This window comes from Guillardia theta (assembly GCF_000315625.1).
Source record: "Guillardia theta CCMP2712 unplaced genomic scaffold GUITHscaffold_36, whole genome shotgun sequence".
In the NCBI taxonomy this organism is placed as follows: Eukaryota; class Cryptophyceae; order Pyrenomonadales; family Geminigeraceae; genus Guillardia; species Guillardia theta.
In genome coordinates this window covers 58,486-71,013 of record NW_005434638.1, presented here as the reverse complement: position 1 = coordinate 71,013, position 12,528 = coordinate 58,486, and the positions used below count along the sequence as shown (strand labels likewise).

The window sequence follows — 12,528 nt, the reverse complement described above, 5'->3', positions numbered from 1 at the left end:
TCGATCTCTCTATCTCTCTATCTCTCTATCTCTCTATCTCTCTCTCTCTCCCTCCCTCCCTCCCCACCCCATCCCTCCCTCCCTCCCTCCCTCCCTTCAGTCAACAGGCATTGCAGGAGCTCTGGACCAAGTGGGGGTTTGAGGACTGTTCGTACCTGCGAGCCTTCAGCTTCGACGAGTTCTTCTCCAAGCACCAGTCTCAAGTCTTCTTCAGAGATTTTTTTGCTTCAAAGACGGTAGAAAAACACCAACTTTTTGTCCTGTCCTGTCCTCTGTCCTGTCCTCTGTCCTGTCCTGTCCTCTGTCCTCTGTCCTGTCCTGTCCTCTGTCCTGTCCTGTCCTGTCCTGTCCTGTCCTCTTTCCTGTCCTGTCCTGTCCTGTCAACTCATCACATCTCGTGTGAAGGTGCAAAGCTCTCTCAGCGTTTCCTCCGGCAGAGACTCGTGGAGAAGAGTTGGGCCGGTCAGGAGGGTCGAGGTGGAGGAGCTGGCCAGCAGTGTGACCAACATGGAGTTCTTTGACAAGCTGATGCAGATTGGTGAGAGACCGAGGGGAGGGGAGGGGAGGGGAGGGGAGGGGAGACGAGGGGAGGGGAGGGGAGACGAGGGGAGGGGAGAGGAGAGGAGACGAGCGAAGGAAGAAGGAGATGAGAGGGAAGAAAGAGCTGTGAAGGTGAGGAGGTGGCAGGGCGGGAGGAAGGGAGCATGAGTTTTTGATTTTTTCAGTGCTCTCATAGTTTAGTAGTGCTAGCTGATGCTATCAGATCTTTCGTGACTTCTTCTTGCACAGAGGACCCTCCTGTTGTGCGGGAGAACGGAGCTCTTGTGAAATGTTTCGACGAGTTTGTCGACGACCTTGTTCTCTCCGACGAGCTACACAAGCTGCTGGTACAGGAAGAGAGTGACCACTACGAGGTTGATCCTCCTTCCCCTTGTCCTCGTCTTCCTCTTCGTCGTCCTCTCGTACAGGGTTGAGAAGCGTTCGCAGGAGTTCTCAGAAGAAGAGAGGAAGGAGCTGATCTTCCATATCTTCAAGGCACTAGTGGTTGGAGGAGGAACGTGTCAGTTCGAAGACAGCATTGACGCGTACATGGATGTTACCAAGGACATGTACAAAGATCTGGTAGGAGAGACGGGCGGAGGGTAGGATAGAGCAAGTACGGGAAGGACGAGGACGGGGGGCAGAGGGAATGAGGAAGTGGAGAGCTGCAACACAAGGAGGAGGAGGAGGAGGAGGAGGAGGAGGAGGAGGAGGAGGAGGAGGAGGAGGAGGAGGAGGAGGAGATTTATCTTTCGACTTCTTGCCTGACAACATGGAAGGTAAAAGTTTCGAAGAGTCAGACGCACAAGCTGCAAGTGACTTCCATCCCCTATCTTGTTGTCTTTCCCCTCCTCCTCCGTTGTATGACTATCCTGCAGATCACAAAAGTCGACGCAGACTTCGAGCTCTTCCCCTCGGTAACACCATCACTACCAACAGTACATCATCATGTTCAACAACAACATCAACCACAACCACAACTATATCATCATCATCATCATCATGATCATCATCATCAACCAATATCATAACCACAACCACAGCCAACATCCTCGTCGTCATCGTAATCATCAAACAAGGACGACAACACCCTCATCATCGTCATGGTCTTTCGTAGCATCATACATTGACATTTAATGCAGCACGCCAATCCTTCCTTCTCCTTCTTCCTTGCCATCGTCGAACCGCTGCAGCGCAAGATCTTCGTCTGGTATAAAGCGCATTTCCCGCCCTTCTAAGGAGATTACATGTTTAATTCAGTTGTAAATATTAGAAATGGGGGAGGGTAGAGAAACAATAATTAGAGACTGAGAGAGGAAAGAATAATTGAACACGCTGTGGACCGTTACTTGGTCATCCGTTCCACGTCTTCGATGAACTGCAAGCAAACATTATGGGCGGGAAGACTAGAAAGTGTAGAAAAGAGCGAGGACGCAAAGTGGAGTAAATGCCGAAAAAAGGTGGGGAGGAGGAGGAGGAGGAGGAGGAGGAGGAGGAGAAAGAGGAGGAGGAGGAGGAGGAGGATCCATCTTACCGCAAAGAATTCTTGCTTGTTGATGCTCTTGCTTCCATCGAGGTCGATGAGCTCGAAGAAGGACACCACGTCGTCCATGTCCCAGTTCTTCCCGATCGACTCGAATGTCTCGATCATCTCATCCAGCGATATCTCTCCCTTCCCGTCCTTGTCGAACATGGCGAACAGCTCCTCTCCTACCTCGGTCAGCTTGATGTTTTTGTTGGTCATCTGCCTCTTCGACAGCATCACTGACGCCAGCTCGTCCAGCGAGATCTCTCCCGACCCATCCTTGTCCATCAGCTTCACCAGCTTCTCCAGCTCCTCCGGCATCAGGTTCGTTCCCATCGTTCCCAGCAACTCTCCCACCTCCGCCGTCGACAACTCCCCGCTGCCGTCTTGGTCGAAGTGGTTAAAGAGCTCCTCAAGCTCCGCCAGTGCCTTCTGCTCCTCCTCGTTGGATGGCACGAACATCTGCCCAGTGTACGTCCCCGGGCTCTGCGACACTCCCTTCTCTGCCTCCTCCGCCTGCTGCTTCAGCCACTTTGCCTGCTGCATGTAGAAGTGGAGCATGAAGAGCATGTCGATAGCCTTCTGGCACCTGGCATACTTCTGCTCCCTCACGATCTTCTCGATCATCTCCTTGTCCGCGAACATCTCGATGGAGAAGCACATGGTGAAGATCTTGGCGCTGACGTAGTTGATCGGGATCGCAATGATGTGAATCAGCACCAAGGTGGCGAACATCAGGTGCCCAAAGATCCTGTACCCCGTCAGGTCCTCTCCGCTCTTGACGATCCCTGGCATATGATGGGACAACAACATCGCAAGGGAGATGATGGTCCAGAACATGCATAACCGGATGGCGTGGGAAGTGATTTCCGGCCCCTTGGCCACACCCCAGAACAGCCTCTCATGCTTGTTGGGTGGTCGCTGGTGGACTATCGCCTTGACGAGAGTGACCAGTGTTGATGGGACGTACTTGAGAAGGAAGGAGAGGGAGAACTCCTTGCTCTTCTTGAAGGTGCTCTGATCCAGCATGACTGGTGCAATCACCAGTTTCTTCGAAAACTTTGCAGAGCTCTGCATCTCGCTGGGGAGGCGGGGGATCAGTTGCTGCCGGATCCAGACCATCTTGCACTGCAAGAGGAGGCACAGGGCGACGATGATAAAGAGCAGGAACCAGTAGAACACCAGCAGGTTGTTCGACGTGATCCCCTCCTCCACCACTCCGAAGAAGATGACCAGGAGCAGCCAGGTGCATAGCCAGTCCACAGGGGAGATCTTGATCATCTTAGAGAACTGCTCAGCAACCCTCCTCTGAAGGTACTCATGGAAGTCGAAGTCAGGCTCAAGCTCAGGCTCCTTCGCCTCGATGATGAACCTTGTCCGGATCCTCAAGTACTCCGCCCTCTGCACGTCGAGGGGCTTCTTCCACTCGGCCATGAGCGAGGCGCCATGGTTCGCATCGTTCGGCTCGATGTCCAGAAGTGAGTTTTCCTCGAACACTTTGCTGCCCAGGGTCTCAAAGTCTGCCCACTGCTTGTTGCTGGTCAGCTGGAAGGACCACAGACCTCCGATGGTGCTCAGGATGAAGGACAGCGAGATGAAGAACACCAGGTAGTGCAGGCCCTCGAACAGCTCCTGGAGCGCACTGGGCTCGTGCAAGGAGTAGACGGAGGCGATGCCCAGCAGGCTCTCCTCCCCCTCCACAGGGACGGTGAACAAGAAGAAGAGGAAGCCCAAGAACCCAAGGGTGGTCAGCTCCTCCAGTAGGGCGTCCACCACCTCCTGCAAGAGCTCCGGTACCCTCTCGCGAATAAAGTCCACCGCATACTCGAACAGGACAGAGAAGGAGATGATCAGCGTAACGAAAGCGAAACCCCACCGCAACTTGACTTCGATCTCCCTCTCTTCGTCCAGCTCGCTCTCTCCCTCCTCCTCCTCCCGTTCCTTCTTCTCTTTCGTCGTCCCACCCTCTGCCCCCTCCTCAGTGGCTCCTTCCGAAGACTCTTCCTGCAGAGTTTGCGGCAGGGCGTTCTTTCCGGAGATGCCAGAAGGAGATGAAGCTTCAGATAGCTTGCCAGCTTTCGGAGGGGGCTCATACATATTCCGACCTGATAGCACCGTATGGAAGAGTTTCGTAGTAGACCGCGACACCTGCCTCTCGTGCTTGGGGCCCACAAAGAGTGTGATCGCCAATATCCCCAACATAATGCTTGAGGCCACCATGGCGGATCGTGCGAGTCTCGCCGACCTGGTCGAGGAACCGCGTCGAATGTAGGAGGTCACATGATGCGGCAGCGGTTCGTTCCTGAGGTCAGCGCTGCGAAGCATGGGTACAGCCTGGTCGTTGGAGCCGTAGGACGACACAGAAACAGGCACGTCCTCTCCAAGAACCGAATTCAATCCCCGACCTCCTCCTCCTCCTCCTCCTCCTCCTCCTCCTCCTCTTCCTCCTCCACCTTCACCGCTTCCACCCGCGGCTCCCTTCTTGCCCATGCCGCCCTGCGATCTATTTCTGGCGACAACACTCAGCCCTACCCCTACCCTCCACGTACTTTTTAGTCCTCTCTGATTGGGTGGGTGTGATGAATCTCAAGTCCGCCTCACTGGGTTTGGGCCCCGGGCGGGCCGCGGCCCCGCGCCGGGAGCCTCAGTCACTGAGCCGGAAACGGATCCGATGATGGCGCGGCTGATTTTTCAAGTTCAACTGCGGGGACTTCCTCCAGTACGGCTGTTCTGACGCTAGGAGCTCAGGACAGGATGGCGACCTGACGGAGCACAAGTTTGTCACAGTGTTAGACTTGTGCACTTTTTGCTCAAGACCGAGCCAGTTTAATGCACACGAAACGAGAATTGAGGAGCACATGAGATATAGACTGTATGCTAGGATGTGAAACCCACTGAGCATCCAGACATGAGAGGACCTTAACAAGGCCGGGCTAGGAAGGCCCCTCTTCGTCCCACCGTCACTACATGGCCGCCTCGAAAAATCGTGATTTACACCGGGAGAGTTTTGTTAACTCGGTGCTATCTGACTGGCACGGCTGGCATGCGATCCGTCACGACCAGAGGAATCATCGAGTCTACTGAACCTGCCACTAGCAGAACGCACTGAGGCTAGCAGCTGAGCACCGCGGCCCGGCCTTCAACTTAGTCATCTTTCAACAAAATGATGATCATCATGTATTAATCATACTACATAACCGTATATCCAACCGCCGTCTACGCCAACTCGGCCTGAGTCCCCATGGAATGTTGCAGACTATCATAGTATGACCCGGATGTGAATTGTCCGGGGTCCGGGATGCGGGCTCCGACCGCCGGGGCCTTCAGAACTGGAAGTTCCTAGGAGCGGCCACCGTCGAGCATTCAATCACCTGAGAGCAAGAGGCAGGAGGGTCAGTAAAGCTCACCATCACTCCAGCAGCGGGCCGTACCATCATCACCAGTGACTCGTCAAGTATCCGGATGCAGCAGTCGGGGTCGGCTCCTAACCTGGGATGCAACCCCATGCACAGGGCGACCTGCATGGCATCTCTCAGCAGGCCCCCAGCAGGACGAATCTCCTCACCTGGAACTCCGTGGGGATGGTGACGTAAGCGCTGGTGTTCCTCATGATCTGGTCCAGCAGCTCCTCCACCTTCTTGGATATTGTGTTGCCCAGCAGGTCCAGGGTGTGGATAGTGCTGTTGGCCGCGAGCGCCTCTGCGATCTTCATGGCCCCGGCATCCGGGATGTCGTTGTCTGCAATTAGGAGAGTGTGGAGTGTCGTATTTACATTGATGGCCTGTGCAATGGACATGGCACCGGTCTCCTTAATCTTGTTGTAAGACAGATGGAGCTCCCTCAGAGTGTTGTTGATGTGCAAGCAATCGTTGAGCCCGGTCGCCCCTGTCTCTTCCACGTTGTTCCTCGTCAGGTCCAGCTTCGTGAGCGAGCGGTTGATTTTCAGCGCCTCTGCTAGCTCCCATGCCCCAATGTCGTTGATTTTGTTCCTTGCAAGCTTCAGGGTCTGGAGCGAGCAGTTGATCTTGACGGACTCTGCCAGCTCCTTGATGTTGTTCACTCCTATCTCGTTCCCATCGAGGTCGAGGAACTCCAAGAATTTGTTGGTCTGGAGCGCCTTGGCGATCTGCTTCGGCCCTTCCTCCTTCAGCACGTTGCCGTGCAGGTGCAGCACCTTGAGAGTTGTGTTTTGCGTCAGGGCACGCGCGATGTGCGACGCTCCCTCCTTCCCGATCCCGTTGGCCCCCATGTCCAGGGTTGTCAGTGTTGTGTTCTCGCAGAGAGCGTCTGCCAGTGCCTTAGCCCCATGTTCTACAATACAGTTCCAAGCAAGATAGAGCTCCTGTAGACTCTTGTTCACATGCAACGCGGCCGCAACCTCTTGCGCTCCAGGACCTGCGATGCCGTTCCCCGACAGGTGCAAGGCTGTGATCGAGTTGTTTACCCGCAGCGCCTTGGCGAGCTCTGTAGCTCCTACGCTGCTGACCCGGTTGTCCGCGATGTCAAACAGCCTGAGAGTGCTGTTCTCTGAAAGCACTTTCGCAAGCTCATGGGCTCCGCCATCATTGATAGTGTTCCACGACATGCGCAGCTGCTGCAAGCTCGTGTTGGTCAGCAGCATGCGCGCGATCTCCGTCGCACCCTCGTTTGCAATGTTGTTTCTGCTGATGTTCATCGACGTCACCACCGAGTTGTTTTGAAGAGCCTTGGCAAGTGCCATGGCGCCGGTCGCTTTGATGTCGTTGTCCGACAAGTCGAGGAACCTCAGTGTGCTGTTCATCGTCAGAGTGACGCCCATATCCTTCCCGAACTCGTCCCCAGCATTGTTGTTGTCCAGATACAGTGAATGGATGGAGTTGTTGTTGCGCAGGGCAAGCGCAATCATCCTACAACCAGCATCTTCGATCCTGTTGCAGCTCAGGTGCAGGATGTGCAGGTTGCTGTTAGTTTCGATCGCTTTGCTGAGCTCCTCGGCGCCAGCAGTCTTGATAGAGTTATCTGTCCAATACAACATCAGCTAAGAACAGATTCCAGACCTCTCATGCTGGGACTTCACCGTCCAACGAAAGAGAGCGGAGGCTGTTGGTGACCCGGAGGAACTGTCGGCAGCTGTCAGCTGCAGCAGCAACACAGCTGGGTCAAACTTCAAACCTGTGAGATTTGAGTGGCGCCATACTCATTCAGCCCATTGCTCGACAGATCAACGTAGCGCACGTGAGGGTTGGACTGGATCGCGGTAGCGACTTGCGCTATCCCCGTCTTCCCGATGAGACAACCTGCCTTGAGCAGTCAGGGAAGTCTGCATGCCAACCTCTGGCTGGTTCGCACCTGGCATCTTCACTTCCGACAGATGTTCGCCACAGTTCAAGCGCGAGACCATCTCGTTGACCATCTCGTGTTTGGCGCACATCTCCCATCCACCCACAATCACAGACCTGCACTAGTCTCAGGAGGAGGGAGCCGCGCGAAGGGTAAAATTCCAATGCTATGGGTTTCTCATCAATGCAACTCATTCATTCATTGCCAACTCCTCAAGTTCGTCGCTTCCTAAGGGACTGAAACTCCCTCTCTCCTCGTTTTCATGTTGCCCCGGCAATGTCGCCTTTACCGAGGCCTCTTGCTACAACTCTCCCCGCCATCCCGGCCTAATTCAAGTGTCCCAGTCCCTCTCCTCCATCTCCTCCTTTAGCTCTGCCTCTCCGCTATCTGTCTGGCCCATTCAACCTTGTGCACTTATCAATTCCTTTCATTTTTTCTTCCTTTCCTATATTTCAGGTCTACTCCCACACTTCCCTTTCCTCCTCCCCCCCCCCATCACCTTCCTGCATCCCTTTGCATCTCCTCTCTCCCCTCCTTCGTCTCTGCCTCTGCGCTCTCCCACCGCCTGCCATACTTTGGCGAACAAGAAACAAACATGGGAGGACATCGGGCAAAGGAATGTGGAGTGGTGGGGGTACTATGACAACCGGTACTATCATGTACATTTTCATTAGCTAGTACCCGGTGTCTACCCAAAAATACGTGTAGGGTAGGATAGTGTCAATTGTTTGGACAAATTTGAAGCTCAATTCAATGGGAGGTAGGGGTATAAGAAGCACCCCCATAATCTAGTCTATTTGACTCAAATATGGTGGGAAAGTGTAGGTGGGGTGATCTATCAAGAGGGTGGAGGTTACCATGTTTGGTTCATTGGCTGAAGACACTCCTGAAATTTTACCAATTCAGCTAAATCATTTATTACCCTACCCTACTTCATCCCATCCTGAGTTTCGAAATACCCCCAATTTCTACCATATATCGCTGATATGGAAGGGGTGGGTGATACTACCTCACCCCTTCTTCCTATTCCCTTCCCCCGGACCCTGCCACTGCAGCGCAATGCGCGCACATGCTATCCCGTACTCGCTGTCGCCGCCCATGGCGATCAAGTCTTACCACCTCACTTATGAGCAGGATCACACGATGAGAGTCTCGGTCCCTCCCTCCCTGCTCCTCCTCTCCCTCTGTCTCCCTCGGATCGGAGAACTTGTTTTTTATCCCTTCCCCTCGTTCACATCACATTGTTGAGTTGTGTTTATTCTCTAGTCTCAGTCTCAGCGCGTGAACAGCGATATTGTTCTTCCTCACTATGCGATTATTTCAATCTAGAAATGTGTTCCAGGGATTGACCTCAACTCACCATGGCTACCTGCCGCTCAGCCATTACCATCCTCGTTCTTTATTCTGCAATGCTCATTTGGTTCACTCGCTAGTTCTCCAGTGTCTCCTCTCTCTGCTTGTCCCATGCTTGATATCTTGAGATCTCGTTAAAATCTTCTCATGGCTGAATGCGTTGTTGCTGTTATGATTGACCTCAGGCGGCAGGAGGAGTCCTGTTCTACGACCGTGGTCATGGAAAAGCTCCAGTACCTGTCCTTGGTTTCCAAGGTGACGACAGAGGGACTTGGAGGCAGGAGTATGCGCTCGCTGACGACTTGCACAGGTCTGTACTGAGCTCGAGAATCATGTCGGGGTGGGGGACAAGACACTGGCGGAGTTCATCATCAACCTGGCGGAGGAGAACAGCGACCTGCAGAAGTTCCAGAGGGCGTTGGAGGAGAATGGAGCTGAGTTCCCGGACTCGTTTGTTTCGAGTCTCTACTCCCTCATACTGCGCATGAAGCCCAAGAAGAAGGTGACTACGACGAGCACCAATGGAAGTACGGGGGACACCTCGGCCAAACAGGAAAAGTTTCCCGGCCTCGCGATCCCTGACACAGCACCAGTCCGCTTTTCGCCGTCTCCCCCGAAAGAGCGACCCGACAAGGCAAAGAACGAGGACAAGGAGCGAACGAGGGAACGCTCGCGGTCGCGGTCGCGGTCGCGGGGAAGGGATAGTTACAAGAGAAGAGATTCTAGAGACTACGATGATAGATACCGTGATGATAGGTATGATAGGGACGGACGAAGAGGAAATCCTCCTCCGCCTCGACCGTCAGAACCACAGATATATGCTGTTTACCGGGGGCGAGTGTCAAACACGATGGACTTTGGTGTTTTTGTACAGTTAGATCAGTTCGGGCGCAAGGAAGGACTCCTACATATCTCGCAGATCGCAGGGAAAGGCCGTATCATCAGCGGGAAGGACGCCTTCAGACGTGGCGATGCGGTGAGAAACTTTGTGTTCCTTTCTGCGTTGAGCACCCTGACGTCGACAACCAGGTGTGGGTCAAGGTCCTGTCCATGACGGACAACAAGATGTCGCTGACCATGAGGGACGTCGATCAAACCACTGGGCGAGATCTCGCTCCGATGACCTCCATGACGCAGAACCAGAGGTCCAATCCTTCCAAGCCGATCGAAGAGAACGTGTCTGGTGTACCCATTCACGCTGAGGACCGCGATGCTGGCCCGAGGAGGGTGACCAAGAGGCTGGCGTCCCCGGATCTGTGGGAGGCGCAACAGCTGATTGCTTCCGGCGTGCTCAGCGTGGAGGAGTACCCGACGTACGATGAAGAGACGGGGCTGCTGGCGCATGGGAAGGAGGAGGAAGGGGAAGAGCTCGAGATTGAGTTGAACGATGACGAGCCAGAGTTCTTGAAGGGGCAAACGAGGATGAGTCTGAACCTCTCCCCAATCAAGGTCGTCAAGAACCCTGATGGTTCCCTTCAGAGAGCTGCCTTGACGCAGTCAGCCCTCGCTAAGGAGAGGAGAGAGCTTCGTGAGCAGCAGCAGCGAGCGCTCATGGAGTCAGCTCCAAAAGATCTCGGGAGGACCTGGGCTGACCCTCTCGCAGCCCCGGGAGAACGAATGCTTTCCCAGGAGTTGGCAGGTATTGGTGCTGCTCCTCCAGAGATTGAGGAGTGGAGATCGCAGACGATGGGAGGAGGAGGAACGTCAACGGGGTACAGGCAGACCAACCAGACGATCAAGCAGCAGCGGGAGTCACTTCCCATCTTCCACTTCCGCGATGCGTTCTTGCAGTCAATGAAGGACCACCAGATCCTGATTGTCATTGGAGAGACCGGGTCAGGAAAGACGACACAGATGCCGCAATATCTGGCAGAAGCTGGTTATACCACCAGGGGGAAGATTGGCATCACACAGCCTCGTCGTGTTGCAGCCATGTCAGTCTCCAAGCGCGTGGCCGAGGAGTTCGGGTGCAGGTTGGGCCAGGAGGTCGGCTACACCATCCGTTTCGAAGATTGCACGTCCCCTGAGACCGTGATCAAGTACATGACAGACGGTATGCTCCTCCGTGAGTGCTTGATCGATACGGAGGTGTCGGGCTACAGCGTGATTATGCTGGACGAGGCGCACGAACGGACGATTCATACCGACGTGCTCTTCTCTTTAATGAAAAAGGCTGCGATGAAGAGGCCGTCGCTCAAGCTCATCGTCACGTCAGCCACCATGGAGGCCGAGAAGTACTCCGAGTACTTCAATAAGTGCCCCGTCTTCACGGTCCCTGGTCGAACCTTCCCCGTCGAGGTCCTGTACACCAAGGCCCCCGAGTCTGACTACCTTGACGCTGCCCTTATCACTGTCATGCAAATTCACCTTGCAGAACCTCCAGGTGACATTCTGCTCTTCCTCACGGGTCAGGAGGAGATTGACACGGCCTGCCAAATTCTCTTCGAGCGCATGAAGTCCCTGGGAAAGCTCGCCCCCAAGCTCAACATCTTCCCCGTCTACTCGACGCTCCCCAGTGAGATGCAGACAAGAATCTTCGATCCCACCCCCATCGGAGAGCGCAAGGTCATCGTTGCCACCAACATCGCCGAGGCCTCTCTCACCATAGACGGCATCTTCTACGTTGTTGATCCCGGCTTCGCCAAGCAGAAAGTCTTCAACCCCAAGACTGGAGTCGACGCCCTCGTCGTCGCCCCCATCTCACAGGCCTCGGCAAAGCAGAGGGCAGGGCGAGCAGGCAGGACGGGGCCGGGAAAGTGCTACCGTCTCTACACTGAGAACGCGTTCAAGTCAGAGATGATGCCGATGTCTGTCCCTGAGATCCAGCGAGCCAACCTCGGCAATACCGTCCTACAGCTCAAGGTAACCCTTCGACTCCTTGCTCTGACTATCGGCTCTCCCTTGCTTGCTGCTCGCACAGTCCTCTCTGTGTTGCTTCTGACCCTCCTCTTGACTGTTTTTGAGTTTTCCCCTCCCCCTCCCGCGAGTCCCTGATGGCTGTCTTGCATTTCGCCCTGCTTTCTCAATCTTGCGGCGGGGTTTGATCAGTTTGACAGGCAATGGGTATTAACGACATCATACACTTCGACTTCATGGATCCTCCTCCTATCCAGACCCTCGTCCACGCTATGGAGACTCTATACGCCCTTGGAGCCTTAGACGAGGAAGGGCTGCTGACCCGCCTTGGAAGGAGGATGGCGGAGTTTCCCCTGGATCCAACGCTGTCCAAGGTGACCGTTAGTGCTTTTCTTTCCTCTTGCAACTCACTCGCCCCCCCTGCAGATCCTCCTCGCAGCCGTCGACCTCTCCTGCGCCGAGGAGATCCTGACCATTGTCGCCATGCTCTCGGTGGAGACGCTCTTCTACCGCCCCAAGGACAAGGCGGCGGAGGCAGACCAGAAGAAGTCCAAGTTCTACTGCCCGGAAGGAGATCACCTGATGCTACTCAATGTCTACGAGGCCTGGAAGAGAAACAAGTTCAGTAACCCCTGGTGCTACGAAAACTTCCTGCACGCTCGCTCCCTTCGTCGAGCTCAGGACGTGCGCAAGCAGATCCTGCAGATCATGGATCGTCACAAGCTCGACATCGTCAGCGCTGGCAAGAACTGGAACAAAGTCCGTAAAGCCATCGTCAGCGGCTTCTTCCATCATGCAGCCAAGAAGGATCCGCAGGAGGTATCCTTTCCTCCTCCTCCTCCTCCTCCTCCCCCTTCCCCCTTCCCCTTCCCCACTCCTCCACTCGTTTTCTCGTGTCTCTGCTCGTGTGCACGATGACAACCATGACGGTGAGC

The 12,528-nt window shown here is 54.7% G+C and overlaps 4 protein-coding genes across 4 annotated transcripts in view; 2 read left to right on the top strand and 2 right to left on the bottom strand.

Moving 5' to 3' along the window:
• Positions 1–1,778, top strand: part of GUITHDRAFT_163320 (hypothetical protein) — a gene marked incomplete at its 3' end in the record, with an annotated part of 2,082 nt that extends 304 nt beyond the window's left edge. The window contains exons 2-8 of the mRNA XM_005832078.1: positions 117–236; positions 406–538; positions 790–914; positions 988–1,122; positions 1,320–1,376; positions 1,419–1,457; positions 1,683–1,778. Coding sequence (XP_005832135.1) covers positions 117–236; positions 406–538; positions 790–914; positions 988–1,122; positions 1,320–1,376; positions 1,419–1,457; positions 1,683–1,778 — 705 coding nt within the window. The remainder of the gene's footprint in view (positions 1–116; positions 237–405; positions 539–789; positions 915–987; positions 1,123–1,319; positions 1,377–1,418; positions 1,458–1,682) is intronic.
• A 302-nt stretch (positions 1,779–2,080) lies between these two features.
• Positions 2,081–2,500, bottom strand: GUITHDRAFT_43922 (hypothetical protein; the record flags this gene model as incomplete). The annotated part of the gene is made up of 1 exon (XM_005832077.1): positions 2,081–2,500. A coding segment is annotated over one exon (420 nt), but the record flags the coding sequence as incomplete, so codon positions are not given.
• Positions 2,501–5,221: 2,721 nt separating this feature from the next.
• On the bottom strand, positions 5,222–7,502 carry GUITHDRAFT_94709 (hypothetical protein). Its single transcript, XM_005832076.1, has 6 exons — positions 7,394–7,502; positions 7,217–7,341; positions 7,122–7,164; positions 5,631–7,063; positions 5,497–5,583; positions 5,222–5,436 (listed from the first exon to the last, which is right to left on the bottom strand). Exons 1-6 carry the CDS (start codon positions 7,473–7,475, stop codon positions 5,389–5,391), a joined length of 1,818 nt encoding a protein of 605 aa, XP_005832133.1. The 5' UTR covers positions 7,476–7,502; the 3' UTR covers positions 5,222–5,388.
• Positions 7,503–10,957: 3,455 nt separating this feature from the next.
• GUITHDRAFT_71483 (hypothetical protein) overlaps positions 10,958–12,528 on the top strand; it is a gene marked incomplete at both ends in the record, with an annotated part of 2,194 nt that continues 623 nt past the window's right edge. Inside the window, 3 exons of the mRNA XM_005832075.1 lie at positions 10,958–11,599; positions 11,794–11,967; positions 12,020–12,478. Of these exons, the coding sequence (XP_005832132.1) occupies positions 10,958–11,599; positions 11,794–11,967; positions 12,020–12,478 (1,275 nt within the window). The remainder of the gene's footprint in view (positions 11,600–11,793; positions 11,968–12,019; positions 12,479–12,528) is intronic.

Excerpts from the sequence above, each read along its gene's own strand:
- GUITHDRAFT_94709 (XM_005832076.1), bottom strand. The coding sequence starts at position 7,475 with ATGTGCGCCAAACACGAGATGGTCAACGAGATGGTCTCGCGCTTGAAC. Across the intron at positions 7,342-7,393 it reads GTCGGAAGTGAAGATGCCAG|GTTGTCTCATCGGGAAGACG; the intron begins GTGCGAACCAGC and ends TGCTCAAGGCAG. Across the intron at positions 7,064-7,121 it reads CCGCTCTCTTTCGTTGGACG|ATAACTCTATCAAGACTGCT; the intron begins GTGAAGTCCCAG and ends TGTATTGGACAG.